The following is a 15637-nucleotide window of genomic DNA, read 5'->3' as shown; positions in this document are numbered from 1 at the left end:
AAAAAATAATGCATTTGGGCTTCATGTGAATGTGCGTGTTTTATGTCATTTACAGATATAAAGGGGTGCTGAATAGCTCCCGTACATTCATTTGTAATTGGTTGTGTATTTGTAATATAAGAGTTCAAACTTAAACCTTTTTAGCTGAAATGGCTTCAGTCCTCTGTTTATATTCATGGAGGTTTTTAAAAACGCAGACTTTGTTTTCCTATTTCTCCATGACAGATTTTAATAAAGATGCAAGTGTGATACGTTTCCCTGCCTCCAGTGCATCTATGTAGGGGTAACACAATATCGACTCCTGCCCGGCTGTTTAATTGCATTTCTGTCTTTTCCCCATATTTCCTTCCCTCCAAAGCTCTATTTTCTGTGCAGTGGATGGAGTATTACTAGCTGGCGGGCTGCTGGCTCTTTGGGATCTGAACAGCATATCCTGTGGGATTAAAAAGAATTATGGTTGCTAATGGCATTCTCGGCAACATTTCTATCAAACCCCAGTGCCATGGCTAAAGCTGCTGTCTCCACGATCTATAGGTGTATTTATCACAGAATCATAAATTGATCCCTGCTGGAGAGCCAGCGAGTGGCTGGTGGCTACATAATCACTGCCCTAAGCCACTGTTACAGGGATAAAAATACATCCTTTCCTCTCATTTATCAGAAATGATTTTTTGAAGTTTTGCTTGACTTGTTGATTATTTTCTATCTTGCCAGAAATAAAAAAAAAAAAAGCACTTCTGGCTTGAGACTAATTGGGTTTCCAGTAATTCATTAGAGCCTGATTAGTGTTTGAGTAATGCGGTCTTTTTTAGCTGCCAGAAATTCAGCCTGTCTGCTATCACTGTAAGCAGCTCCTCATGTGCTGTTTAATTTCTAAATTAAATTAAAATAAAAGGGGGACAGCATTTCTTATTTATGCAAATGACGAAAGAGGATCAGATTTACAAACAGAATAATGAATAAATGTATGCGCGTGGATTCCTTGGGAAATGATATTTCAGGGCACTGCTTTGTCAAAGCACGATCTGTGTCTGCCAGCATGGACAACATCCCAAATAGTGCCACTGTACATCCCATGGCTGAAGCCCGGGAGACCAGCATTTGCATTCTGGCTGCACTGTGTTTAATATTTTATTCAGCAAATGTCTATATTGTTGGCACAAAGCACTGGCTGTGAGATCTGTTGTGTGCTGCCAGTATACGCGTAAATTTGTTTTTCTAGAGCTGAAAAGATGAGTTGGTTAAAAAAAAAAATTATAATTTCACTTATTGGCCAAATTATTAGGTATACCTCTAAACTCCTACGCCTTAAGCTTCAGACTGCTCTAAACACTCAGATTAAGGGTTCTTTGTTCCTCTCACCTCTGTGATGTCCCTGCTATGGATATTACATCATGTCCCACAGCTTTAGCTGTGAGCGCAGAACTTCCACAACCTTCTGTTTGCAAGGGGCAGCCCGTAAGAAGACTTTAAGAAGTAAAAGGGTGTACTTAATGGAGAGGAACTCCAAGCCACAATCATGCAAAGCTACTTTAGTAGAGTCCAAGAATAAAATATGTGGTGGTGGAAAGGATGTGATGCTGTAGGTCCACTTTGTGCATGTATTGTCCAGACACACGTCACTCAATTTACTGGACTTAGATTTTGAAGGTGGCTCTTAAAGTTGCCAGTGAGTGTATTTTGATGGGTGTGATTTTTATTTTTTAAATATCTATCATGCTGAATATTTTGTGTTATATTGAAAATGTCCCAGGACCCTGTGGGGACATTTAATATGTATACTTTTTACTCAGTTAAAACTAGACTAAATGATGATACAGTAATTAGTTATTATTAGTTAGTCCAGTTTTTAGGTTTTTGCAACAACACTGTTAGTGCTCGATGTAACGTTCAGGAACTCTGAGAGGCTGCACAGTGGTTGGCAGCTCAGAGCATTTCTTCTAAATGTTAATGAAAACCGTGGATTGTATGCAGTCTCACCAAGGCTCTAGCACATAAGAGTGGTACACAAGCACTGTTCAGTCTGCCTCCTTTTTATCTTAAGTTTTGACAGAATATCTTTTGATCACTAAGCAGAATCCTTGTTTTGTTTTTTGTTGTTTTGCTAGTCGTGCCTGCTCTGAGGACAGCATGCTGTACTTTAGTGCTGTACAGTGTTGCTCTCAAGGATGCCAGCGTGTTCTGTTGTTTTGACTTCAGTGTCTCCTTTTTCCAGGCACAGCACACACTCATCAGACGAGGCAGGATTTAATGACCCGAGCTTACTGGAAAACCTCCAGAGTAATCACGTAAGTAATGTCAAGGTTCCCCGTCACCCGCTGCTGCCGTTTAGGACAGAATTAAGACGGATTTTGGATCTAATTGTGTGTGCTTGCATAATATCGTCTTTTGCATTTTAAGTAGCCTCTTTTTAGCTTTATTTTGTGCCTTTAAAATGGTGACGCATGCCTCATGTTATTATCTCACGAGACAAATTTGGCAACTGATGGATTTAATTGTTTTTAATATCAGTTTGACTAAAATCATGCTGAGGGGTGGATTACTGTTTCTTTGCATCAAGATTAGCCAATTCTGACAAAGCAGTGAGGTGCACTACTATCTTGCCATCCTTTGCAGGATTTTAAAGGGAGCTCTAATGACCACCTGTAGTCATGCAGTGGGTGAAAACGGTGATTGATTGGCTGTTTGAGTCACTGAGCTGCAGAGTGGTGTGGAGGAGGCAAAATGTCACATCCAATTAGGTGCAGTAGTACCGCCCAGGGAAAGTAGTAATCCCACTGTGATGTTTGCTTTGTTATGACAGCAGAATCTCTCCACACATTGAGTTTGTCTAAGATCTGCTTCAGTCTCACATTGATAGCCTCTCGCCAGTTTGTAATTATGGTTCATAACTGACTGCTGCTTGGAAACCAGGGTTTGCATGCATTTTGGTAACGATTTAGCCCGAATAATCTGGACGGTAATAAATCATAGATGTATGTTTTTTCTTTTTCCCCAGTCATTTTTTTCAAGGTAACTTCTAGCATATAGAAGACTGTCCTTTGAACTGATACGTTGTAGGCATGCTCAAAATTATGAAGGTTTTTGGTAGAAGCAAATCATCAACATTAAAGTTGATATATATGCTCATGGCTATTTTATTAGGTATGCGTGTTCAGCTCCTCATTAACAAATGTTTAATATCTAATATCGGCCAATCACATGGCAAATTTGCTTTTAGGCATGTAGACTCAAGACAACCTGCTGAAGTACAAACTGAGCATCAGAATGGGGAAGAAAGGCGATTTAAGAGACTATTCCAATATGGACCAAAATCTTAGGGAAATGTTTCCAGTTCCTCGCTCTGAATGCAAAAGGGCTCCAACCCTCTACCTGACAGAATGGTCAGTGAGTGTATAGCTATTCAAAATAAGGTTTTTTGCGACTCTCGCTAGGTGGCAGCACATGCTTGCTTCTAGAAGGACTTCAACAATACTAACCCCACGTAACCCTCAGTAATAGTGAGCTGAATTACCAAAGCGATATCAAGGTTTTTAAACATCACCTCAAACTTTCAAGACGTTGGTTTAATTAATGCACAATCAGTGCTTCACTTTCACTTAGATATCGCTGCTGGAGCTGCTGAATGAAGCGATGCATTTGACGTAACAGTCGATATTCTCCTGGTACAAGCGCTTCTTCTTATGGCCTTCAGAGTGCTTCTTGCATGAACATTACTAAGGAGAGGGGAATTAAGAGTGTTGACAGAAATAAGCACCCCCTCTGGTGCTTTTCATCTTCCCTGGACATGGTCCTCACCCACAGAGTTTCAATGGCTTCTTCATTTTCTCCTCCCCCTTAAACTTTTTCCCACACGGGCTGTGTCTGAAGCGATGAGTGTCTATCACTGCTGCTGTGACACAGGTTACCCAGAAGTTATTTGGGGTGGTAGCTGGCAGCACAGTATTTCCTGTCACATCTAATTGTGTCAGCAGAACAAAGTTCAGATGTCTGTACTGTCTGCCTAGTTTGCCACCACCCTCGATGTCTTGCTGTCAGACGTGTGCTTTTCTTCTGAGAGGAGGAGTCGGTGTCCTGAACTTTACCCAATCAAACGTCTGTCTGCTAGCATCTTTAAAGCAGGCCGGGAGGGAAGTGTAAATGCAGCATGTTGGGGTTTTACAGTGATTATTGGCTGGACTTGGTGTGGCACAGTAACCTCCCAATGACAATCCCATTATTGTCATTGGGTTTCCATGACAGCAGTCTTAATGAAAAGATCCCATCCCTTAAAGAGCAATTAACAAAGACCTGCTTTTAGCCTTAAACCTGCATCAGACATTAACCCTCATCCCAGTAAGGGTGTGAGAGCTGTCCAAAATACCTGCTCTTTAAAAGAAAACATGTCCTCACTCAATCACACACAGGTGTACGCACTCACACACATACTGTCCTGTCTTTCAGAGGATACCCGTCAACCCAGGCCAGGTTATCATGCTGCTTGGAGGCAGGGAGGCCTCTCTTAGCCACCTGGACTGTAATAGACTCGATGTGTTGGAAGAGGCACTTTTAATTTGTCACCCCTCCCCCCTTCATTCATGTGATCCTTTGTTCCTCTCTTCACAACAGAAAGAACAAATTTAATAATACTCTGCGTGAGGCTGCAGCCTTTTGTTTGAGATGGGAGTGAAAACATGCACTTTTGAGCTATCTTACACCAGTACTCCAGTATTATTTAAACCTGCATCTGATATTAACCCTCAGATTTCCCATTAAGGAGGTGAGAGAGTGCAAAATCTCTGCACTTGAAAAGAAAGCATGTCCTCACTCTTAGGCTTTTATGTTCTTTGTGTTACTACAGGTTCGTGAGACCTATATTCATAATTCATTGGCTGGTATTAAACTCACTGCTAACAAACGTTTGCCGCCAGGCTGCTGTGTGTGCTGTTGCTGTATTATACAGGTCTGCTGCAGCCCTGCAGGCTGCTTATATTACTGTCTTGGCTGTAGTCGGTCACTGCAAGCCGGTGGTCCTCCAGCCTCAGCAGATGCCTGTCTAGGTCTGTCCCGTGGCAAGTTAGTCATACTGTTCCCTTCATTAATGTACAATGCCTCAGTGTATAGGTTAGGCCTTCTTTCATTAAATGAAGCACATTTCTACTGGATGAGGAGGCATGAGTCTGTCAGCAGCTGGCAGTTTCTGTGGGATCCTCTTGGCTCGTTATCCACAGTCATTAGCCTCTCCACGCTTGACTACTGAGTACTGAAGCCACATGTATTTCAGAGTTTGACAAAGCTTAGACTGGCTTTGAAACAAATGGAGTCATAAATCTTTGGGCGCTACACGAAGTGAAGGAAATTCATCAAGTGTCAGAGCTGCAATTAATAATGGTACCTGTTCAGGATTAGAGTTCTCCTGTGTAAGTTGCAGTCTTTGTGTTTAGATATAATTCTGCCAGCAGTTAAGTGTAGATTTGTGATTGTAGTTTGCAAACAGGAATGTACCTGAACGGCAGTTCAAAAGAACTGAGAGTAAAGTTGTTTTTTGTGCTCTATTGTGCTCATGATGCAGCAAACTTATTTGGTCTGGTTTTATAAAACTTTAAATAAATGCTCCAGCAGACAGGTCACTGGAGTCTGCAGTGCATACTAGTATTAATAGAAGCTGTCTGTCACATTTGTAGCGGCTGCTGTAGCAGGTTGTGTACGTCGGCTGCAGGTTGATTATGCTCTGTCGGTGTGCACTCTCTGTCCTTGCTGTCTCTTCCTACAATACCGTAGCTGTTTTGCTTCTGTTACATGTTTTATGAAAGAACATTAAAAGTCAAAGTGCCCCTTCTTCTTCCTGTAGCCTACAGCTGCTGTTATCCTGGAGTTCATGACCATGATGGCCATCTGTCACACTGCAGTCCCTGAACGCATGGATGGAAAAATCATCTACCAAGCTGCATCTCCAGGTATATCCCACTTTTAAGTGGAATACACAACGTTATTACAGTGTGTGTCTGTTCACACACAGTAATTTAAGATCGTCAAAATTTACCAGACTTCTTCTTGATTCTGACGTTGTTTGTGACGTAGCATGTTGTCAGATTTTCATTTTCAACGTTTGTAGTCGTTAATCATCAAACTGTAAAACCAATGAAAAAAATGAAGCTACAGATTCTGCAGAATGAATCTACAGTGATAATCATTACAACTGAAGACATGGACAAAGGATTTCACTAAGACAGTGCAAATATACAAATAATTCTTTAATACCAAAATCTATTGTTCACTGATATATAATGGGACAGCACGCCTGCGCCCTTTGATGGCACAGTGTAAGCTTAGCTGTCGTCTTAACACATGCATCCTAACAGCAGCTAAAAATAGAAAAGAACTAGCTCTCGCAACACATGTTGCTGTGATTTAACGGTGTCAAAGACAAGTGTGAGAGTTGCAAAACTTCTCCTTTCCTTCCTTTGATTTTGCCCAGTGACACGTTTCTGTGTAATGCTACACCTCTCCTGTACAAGTAGGTTCAAAACTGCATGTCGAAAAGAGCAGATTTTAAATGGCTAGTTGTGCAGCTGTGTCTGGATCTGGTTCCAGGTGCTCTGCATAAATGGTCTTGTGTGTCCTTGATATTTCTCTTTGTTGTAGTATTTAATTTTCCATCTAGCGACCTTTGTGTCACAGCAAATGGAACACACCACTACAGCCTCCGGGCTCCAGTATTTCATAAAGACGTTTATGTAATCATCAGCGCACACACGAGCCAGGAATCATATTATAAAATGAAATCAGCTGTTTACAAAATGCATTCTTCAGTCTATCACATCCACGGGTGAACTTAACAGACTGAGACAGCTGTCAATCAGGAAGTTAAACACATAACATATTTCTAAACATCAAAGTTGCCACCATGACAAACATCAGATGAGGTGAAATCCACCACAGAGACTCTAAGAATAGGTTTTAGCATTAATGCATAGAGATTGCTCTTAACAGCAGTAGTTATGTGTCCTGAAAATAATGCAGATTTCTGAAGAGACCAGCAGGTTTAACCTCCTAAGACCCGAACTCTTCCACGGCAGCATTTTTAATTTCTCTTTGATATTTGGGCTGATTGGGGCCCGATGAATGTAAAAACAAAGAATTACCAGATTTTTTATTTTTACCTTATTTTTGTTTCTAAGAAAAATGAGAGCCACATCTGAGGATATTTGTTTAAAATGTTGATAGAACAGTAGCAGCATAACGTCCTCGTAAGTGGATATCAGGCCCTTGTAGAGCAAAATTGAGTATTTTGGTCTAAATAACCCAAACTGTGATGTCCACATATGTGGACGCAGGTCCTAGGAGGTTAAAGGAAAAAGCATTTGACGTCAGTTTATAATGTACAAACATACGGCTGCAGTTTGTCAAATAGGTTGACATATCCCGATCGTTTTAAATATGTTTATTAGAGAACTGATGAACACTTTGATTCGAAAATAAGCTTTGCATCTTCATTTTGCTAATGACTTTTTGGGGGGCTTGGATTGCTTCAAACAGTCGTGTTCATGTGAAGCTTTGAGGTTTTTAGAGTGGTTGCAAAGAGCTGCTGGTGAAGTGAACTATAAAGAACAGTAGAGAGCTCTTTCTTGCCCTGCAGCATCCCCATGCACACGGTAGCTGGATCACAGGTTTCAGTCACTGTACTGAACCAGGTTCATGCAGCAACTGTGAAACATGGCTGCTGTGGTAAATACCAGGCTCAAATGTAATGTTACCTTGGATATTTGTAAAGGTGTTTTTATCTGTAACATTTTTCTTTGCTCCCCAGATGAAGGCGCTTTAGTGAGAGCAGCACAAAACCTTGGCTTCGTGTTCTCTGGTCGAACCCCAGACAGCGTCATTGTGGAAATTGTAAGTTGGACAAAACAAGTTAAAGAAAGGCAAACAGCCTTACAGGTCTGCTTAATCTATAATACTGGCATCATCGTGCTCCGGTCGGCATCTAAATAAGTCCCATCTGTAGGCTAGTTCATTTCCAAAAAACACTAAACTATCCCCTTGTCTATTTCACAGTACTTCATGAAATTTGTCAGATGTTTTGAAACAGAACTAAAACAAATACACTAAAAGTGGTTTTCCACTTGGATCACAGTGATGGAAAAACACAACATTTGCCGTGATTATATCCTGAGTTGATGCAGTGTGTCCTCTCCAACGCTCGGGTCACTCCTCCTGTTGTTCTCCTAATTGGCTAACCTGATGATTGCACTCAAAGAGCCTGAGGCTGAAAGGCCAGAGCCATTTCCTCTCTTTTTTTCGCCCCTTTTTGGTCGAACATCTCGTCTCCTAGACGTTTGTCCAATTTCTTAATCTTTATTAGACCTTCTAAAGCTCTCAGCATCTACTTTAATCACTCTGTCTTGTACCTAGCAGTGTCCACAATTAAGAAAGTTAATTGAATTTTACCTTGTTATTCTCCTTCCATCGGCTCAGTGCAAGCAACTGATAAACACATTTAAGTGCAATTAAAGCTGATTGGAGGAGGATGGCAGGCTTGGCTGTGCTACTTAAGATAACTTGTCTCAGAAGACTGAGGTTGAAGTGTCTCCTTCTGAATTACGTTAACGCTCACGTCTCTTTCAATTCAGGTTGGAACAGAGGAACGATATGAACTGCTTCATGTGCTGGAGTTTACAAGGTACAGTTATTATGTTTTTATTATGCATATACACCATCAGCAGTAGCATCATCATTAATTAACTAATTAATCCTAGTTAACCCCACTGTGGTCACATGGTTATCTTGTTACCCACTCTTTGTTTTCAGTAATCATGTGCTAGCTCAAACCATGCATTACTTTAGCATTGTGGTAACACACTGCTGTTATTTCTCTCCTTGTTCCACCTCCTTCTGCCCTCTCACTCTCTCTTGGCTTTTTTTATCGCTTAGCGCAAGGAAGAGGATGTCAGTCATCATGCGCACCCCATCTGGGAAGATCCGCCTCTACTGCAAAGGAGCTGTGAGTGTCTGTCTCTCTCCATAGCAACGCGTGACAGGTCATCACCATCATCGCCGAAACGCTCTTCTCTCCTTATTGCCTCGCGCTCATGTCAGGAAATCTTTTCATTGGGTGACAGGATGAAGCAAGATCACCACATTTCACACATCTCTGCCAAATAACAAATAAACGTTATGGCCAGACTACATTTAATCCTCAGTAAGATTTAATCGGATCTACAATTTCCTGGATTGCAACAATTTTGTGCTGTGAATATAATACAAAAGTGAGAGCAGAAGTACAAATTGCACAGTATAACACAACATCAATATTTTATTTTTAAATGTTACATGGTTATTGCAGCACCCCTAATCTGTGGAGAAGGGACGAGATAGCGGAAGCGTTCTGGTGTCTGTTTGTAGTCAGCGCTCTATTGGCTATTTGGGTTTGAGTAGGTTTTGGTCACAAGAAAACTGGATTGTACTGAACCACCAGACGACAGAAAGCATTTGTTTTCATCCGATGATGATTCATCTTTTAACGAGCTTTTTTCCATTCATCTATAAACAATAACCCGTGGATGGAACTGGTTACTCTTAGTCCAGATATATGGCTGCACCAAAAGTCTTGAGTTCCCAGATCAGGCTTCTCCAAATGTATATCTCTTTTTTAATACAAATAGCTAGAGTTATCTGAGTAGGAACATGAAGTGCTTCTACATGGGCCGCATACAGCCACATTTGCAAAGCAGCACAAGTCCAGGTGGTTCCTTTCTTTCCTCTCTGGGTGTCAGTAACCAGTGAGTGTTTGTTTCCCTTCAGGACACAGTGATCTATGACCGCCTGGCAGACAGCTCTAGGTACAAAGAGATCACATTGAAGCACCTGGAGCAGTTTGCCACTGAAGGTGAGTGGACTAACATCGCCCCCTGTCTGCCAACAATAATGTGTCTTTTCAGGATGCTGTACATCCCTGCGTCATCTCTGGACAGAAGTAAACAAACTTCCTCTTCCTGAGAGCCTTTCCTCTCATGCATTATTTAATGGAAATTTCCTTCTAGTGGGAATATTCTGCTGTAATTTTAACACAAGGCTGTTGACCTGAAGGAAACTGCACCACATACTCTGCTTCTTGTTCTACGATCATACTGCCCCCTTGTGAGACACCAGCAAAATGATGTCATTAGGAATATTTGATGTGTGCTAAATTTAGCATCCAGGACAGATTGTGAGGATCTTCAGGCCCAGTAATTCCCAGTCCAAGTGGAGATACTACAGATGAAAACCTACTTTATCTGCTGCTCGCTTTTGCCATTTTGATCCCATAACATCTTTCAGACTAGAATTCTTTAGTCAGTGTCTTGGACATTTGTCTCATTTAAAGTGCAAATTAATCCAAATGAGACAATACCTCAATCAAATATTTAGACATAAAACATGTCTTAATGTGGAAATGTCATTCTGCCATCTATTAGTTATTCTTATTAAATTCTAGTAAAAATATCTGGAACGTATCGAGTCACAACTCTCCCAAGCATCTGTTCTTTCCTGTACATTAAAGGTTTTTACAGAGTACTTTATTCATGCATCTGTGTAGGTTCTCAGTCAACCAGGTCAAGGTACTCTTAAGTGCTGGAAATGAAGGCAACTGGACTCCTTTGTGGTTCACAGAGATTTTCACCTCCCATTCTAGAGGCTTCTTCAGTTCTGTAAATTGCTGGAGAGTCATTTTACAGACCTGGTGGTGTTATGTGCTCGAAAGTGGTCGTGGGAGTCACTGAACCACCCTGTAATGTGAGTTGTTAAGAGTCACATGAGCCGAGCTGTGAATTTAGGTGTGGGTCATTACCCTCCTGTCAGAGGCCAAGGTCCTGAGACCCCGCCCCCTATCATGTGATTTGTTCAGGTCACATGGTTCAAGGTGTGAACAGGGATTTCATGAAGTGATAAAGGGAGCTGGTGCCAGTTGCCACCACCTTTGTTCAATGATAGTCGTTCATATTTGGTGTCGATGACCTCCTTTGCGCTTCTCCCAAACAGCCTGAAAGAGTGACCTTTCTCCTTTAGGATGCATACGTACAGCTGAGTGTCCTGTCGAGATGATTCTCCTAGATTGTGTTCCTCACTGAATTGCGCTTCATATTTGGTATTTGGGTCTTGTCAACCCAAGTGAACCTTTGTGACCTTAATAAATCACATGATGAAAAGGGCCCTTTTGCACAATGCCTTGATTCAGACTTTTGCTTACATGATCCTTTATGTCTCACGTGATTACAAGGTGGGTCAGTGACTCCAGGGGGCAATCCCACCAGTGGGGTCTCGCCATCAGTTTATAGAGCTGAAGAAGCTTCTTAAATTAGAGGTAAAACATCTTCATGGACCAAAAGGGTCTGTTCGCCTTCATTTCCAATTTTTAAGGCAGGGGTGTCAGACGTATAGCCGGCGAGCCGGAATTGGACTGTATTATCAAAAGTTATATAGCTTCTCCTCCTGACATGGCCATTCATACTACAGTAAATAAGTAATAGATAAACATTTCAATAACAGAACATTTCAGAAAATAAAAACTGAAACGTTTTGTTGGAAATGCTCTTATTTTTTCGTATGCTAAGATAGCTGATCTGAATTTTGAATTTAATTGACTTTAATGACATTTTTAAACATAATTTTATTAAATGTAATACATAAAAATAACTGTTAATCAAAGTTTGTAACTGGGGAAGTTACCATGACGTTATCAGTTGATTCGAAAATTGACCGTACTAAGCTGAAGCGCTTTGTTCAACAAAGACAGCTGCTGCTTTTCTCAGCTCCTATTTAGCGTATGTCAGTAACCCTTTAGTACCTTTTATTTACCCCCCAAAATATGAAGAATGGACTTTAAGCAAATTTGTACTCTGAATAGGTAAAGTAATACAGTAATGGTGTCTGAATAACCTGCTTCGGATGCAAGATTCAAATCTAAATCCGATGGTTATTTTGCTGGAGTTACCGTTCATGCTGCGTATTGTATTGATTAATATGGTCAGAAATATAGCTGACTTAAGTAGCAGTGTTTTCATTGGACTGGGTCTATCTGTGTAACACGTTTAACAGTGATTGCAGAGCACAAGCTTTGTTTTGTAATGTTAAACAGTCAGAACTGTGACATTTGACCCAAATGTTGCGATGCTGCTTTTAATCTTGTAGGCCTGCGCACTCTGTGCTTTGCGGTGGCAGACATCAGTGAATCGTCCTATCAGCAGTGGTTGGAGATCCACCACAGAGCCTGCACCTCCCTGCAGAACAGAGCCTTAAAACTGGAGGAGAGCTACGAACTGATAGAGAAGGTTTGTTAAGCGACATCCTGTTTGTGTGCACTGTGTCGGTTTTTCTGAAAGGGCTATTTTTTATTGCAGAATCCAGTTTGACTGACAAGCAGCACAAAGCTTTTCATCTGGTTAAATGCGGCAATTTCTTAATGCGGAGGATTTTATAGGAACAAAACTTGTGAAAAGTCAGACTGGCCTTGAGCTGAAGTGTAACTAGTGGGGAAAATGAAATAACGTCTGGAAACCTGCAAAAGTTCAAACTCGTGTGTGTTTTTATACGTTTCACCAGCAGGTAGAGTTGGTTTTCTGTGAGGTGGGTCTGTGTGGAAGCGTTAGTCAAACACAGGAAGCCACAGAGTAAATCAGCCACTTGGCAGGTTCGTCATGGCTGCTCCTGGCTGCCCAAAACAAATGGGGGCAATCAATCATGAAATAAACATAAAAGCTTTCAGAGAGAAAAATTTAATGCGCGTTGCCAAATGAGCAGAGCGTGGCACTGCGGCCCAACCCCAATTCCCTTCCCTCGGTCCCACCCCTCTGTTTCTGCAGTTAGGGGAGGTAAGGTCTCCTGTTTCTTTTGGGATGAAGAGGTAGCCTTTGGAGGACTAGATGACCAAAGGGTGATTGTGATTGGGCCAGGGTTAGGGCCACCCACACTTAAAAATGCACACAGTAATGCCACAGGGGGGCACAGTGGAGTTATAGTGAAATGTTAAGGATGGAGGCATTCCTGCAGTGTGTCCGAAGTTTCTCCTTCTCATCATTTCTTAACTAAAATGCTGATTACATATTATGTGGGAAAATCTTCCTATTTGATCCTGATTGTTCTTTTAAAAAACAATTGTTTTGTATTGATACGCTGTTTTAGCTGTTTAATATCTAATTCTTCATTATTTTTCCCCATTTATTTCTCACTGGTCTATTGCAGGGGATACTTTTTATGATCCCTGACTAATCTAAGTACAAGTGTATTTATTGTTTACTGTTTGTCAGTGCAAAGTAAGCTGCTCTAGCTCCACTGTGGAAACTTTATTTCCCCTTTTTAACATATTAGAAGCAGTAGTGGTGAATTCATACGAGTCTTTGTCCCAGTGGAAACTTAAGCTACATATACTGGACAGACTCTACCAGCAACATACTGACTATGATCCCGTTTCTCCCTGATTCAACTGGTACTTGTATCATAATTTACAAAGAGTGCTTTTAACAGCAGCCATAGAAAGAAATGAAAGGCTTACGATGAAAAGGCAAAAGAAAGTTTGGCACATCCAGTCATGGTCTTTCCCAGGCATAGTTTTCCGGGCTGTGTGGTTCCCAGTGATTAGCGTGGACAGACCTACAGACGTCCAGGCAGTAAGGCTCAGGTCACAACTTAAAGAGCTTCCAGAGCCTTTCCTCTGCTGCTGGCTCCTGTCTCCCCTCTACCCCTGGCTCTTGTCAAACCTTTGGCCCTGTGATGTGCCCATACAAGCCCACAGCCAGCCACAGAGCAACACAGAGTTTCCTGGGGAAAAAACAGCAGCTGCATTTTGTGGGTGTGCTTGTGTGGCAGAGAGCGTGTCTATAGATGCAAACACAGATGCAGGGGCACAGTAACGGATCCAAAACCCCTTAAGTCCACCGCCGCGGTTTTTACTTGGTGATAAACAAGAGCGGCTGATGAGGGGAAAAACTCGACTGAGTGAGTGACACTATCCCGGCTCAGATGTTTGCCTGACACATGACGATTTAAAGGCCTTCCTGTGTTATGATCCTCACTAACTGACTTGTTTACTGACTTTCTTTGGTGCAGAACCTGCAGCTCCTGGGCGCCACCGCGATAGAGGATAAGCTCCAGGATAAAGTGCCGGAGACCATCGAGACTCTAATGAAGGCCGACATAAAGATCTGGATCCTGACTGGGGACAAACAGGAAACAGCCATCAATATTGGTAAGCAGCAGCATTTATGACCGGATGCTTTCCGAGCTTTATTTCTATGTGAATTCTGCTGTGTCGTGTGGTTTTATTGGTACAATTATTAGTATTTTTACCAGAAATGGAGCACAACATAAAGGTCAGATATCAGTCACACCAAAGGAAGCCTACTTCAAGGCTGCCAAACTGCCAAAAAGCAGACTGATGCAGCTGACATTGCTAAGATTGAGTTCCCCTGTTATGCAAAAGCAACAATAGCTATTTTCCTTCTTGTTTGTGCTTCACGATCCACTTTAACCTTATTTGTGTACGAGGTCTCATACCAAAAGGAAAGTCCCTGGCAAGCCTGATGTTTTTTCTGTGCTAAAGTGCATGCCAGCCTCTTACAGGTACTCCAGTCATCCTTCACCCAGAAAGACAAACAGCTGACAAGCTGAATGTTTCTCTGTCACACATATCTAGTGAAAGCATGCGTCGCAGAATGCCAGATGATGTATGAGCACCCTGCACTGACATGAAATAAATAACACGCATATGTACACAAGCAGGCACGTCTCACGTATCTAGGTGCCCCAGAGGCAGATATTATCAGAAAGGTGAATGCCTAACGCTGGTTGTCCGTTTGGGTTTGTATTCTTCTTCGTTCTGCGCTAGACGTGGGCAAATCAAACAAATGGATCGACCTTGAATACAGTCAGCCAGGTAACACGGAGGTCAGAAAAAACAGATATCAAAAGTACCTCCGTTTGTGGCTGCTCCTGCTGCTCCTGCTGCTCACTGAATCAGCCCTTTGTACCCACTGTGCCCAGATGTGAGGCAGCAGAAGCCCATGCTCACTGGAAGTATTTTTACAGGTTCGCCTTTTGACTGGGTTGCTCTGTAAAAATTCTGCTTAATATTTACTTTATTTTTTTACTACTTTCCTCACTGAAAGATGATACCAGTTGGCAGAGTTTATGGTGCACCTTTAGCCAAATCAGACACCTGAATTCAGGCCAGGACATTATTTAACATTTGGAGGTGGCCGAAACCACCCAAGTGCCACTTTTGGCACATAATACTGGCATGCTCATTAAATGAAATCTTTGTTAATGCAATAATATTCTTATTTGTAAAGCATACAGGTGTGCTGATTTGAAGCTCTGAAGTGATTGTCCTAAATCTAGTGTGTCCCTAAACCTGAAGTATAATGACATACGATAAAGAAACGACTCTGATGCTTTTAGGCTGTCTGACAAAAGAGCAATGTTTGCTCTTAACACGCTCTCGCTGCTATGAGCTGCTAGCTGAGAGGAGTCTGTGTGCACGTAACTCTCAAGGCAGGTAAGAGCCAGAATTTACTAAAAGGAAAGAGCCAGCCGATCAGTTAGGGAAACAGTGTTCGCTTTGCTAACATTCAGTTAAGTGTGGCTGGAGGGTGCATTGTGTCCTTAAGCAGAGAGGGACCAAAAC

The 15637-nt window shown here is 41.8% G+C and overlaps 1 protein-coding gene across 8 annotated transcripts in view; it reads left to right on the top strand.

Annotated features, from left to right (window-relative positions):
- Nucleotides 1-15637, top strand: part of atp8a1 (ATPase phospholipid transporting 8A1) — a 108401-nt gene that overhangs the window by 52586 nt on the left and 40178 nt on the right. For all 8 annotated transcript variants that reach the window (XM_026146616.1, XM_026146599.1, XM_026146608.1 and 5 more), the window contains 8 exons: nt 2216-2288; nt 5831-5936; nt 7790-7872; nt 8610-8659; nt 8911-8980; nt 9781-9865; nt 12148-12287; nt 14062-14200. In XM_026146616.1, coding sequence (XP_026002401.1) covers nt 2216-2288; nt 5831-5936; nt 7790-7872; nt 8610-8659; nt 8911-8980; nt 9781-9865; nt 12148-12287; nt 14062-14200 — 746 coding nt within the window. The remainder of the gene's footprint in view (nt 1-2215; nt 2289-5830; nt 5937-7789; nt 7873-8609; nt 8660-8910; nt 8981-9780; nt 9866-12147; nt 12288-14061; nt 14201-15637) is intronic.

This window comes from Astatotilapia calliptera, chromosome 2 (assembly GCF_900246225.1).
Source record: "Astatotilapia calliptera chromosome 2, fAstCal1.2, whole genome shotgun sequence".
In the NCBI taxonomy this organism is placed as follows: domain Eukaryota; kingdom Metazoa; phylum Chordata; class Actinopteri; order Cichliformes; family Cichlidae; genus Astatotilapia; species Astatotilapia calliptera.
This window is presented reverse-complemented; position numbering and strand designations above follow the sequence as displayed.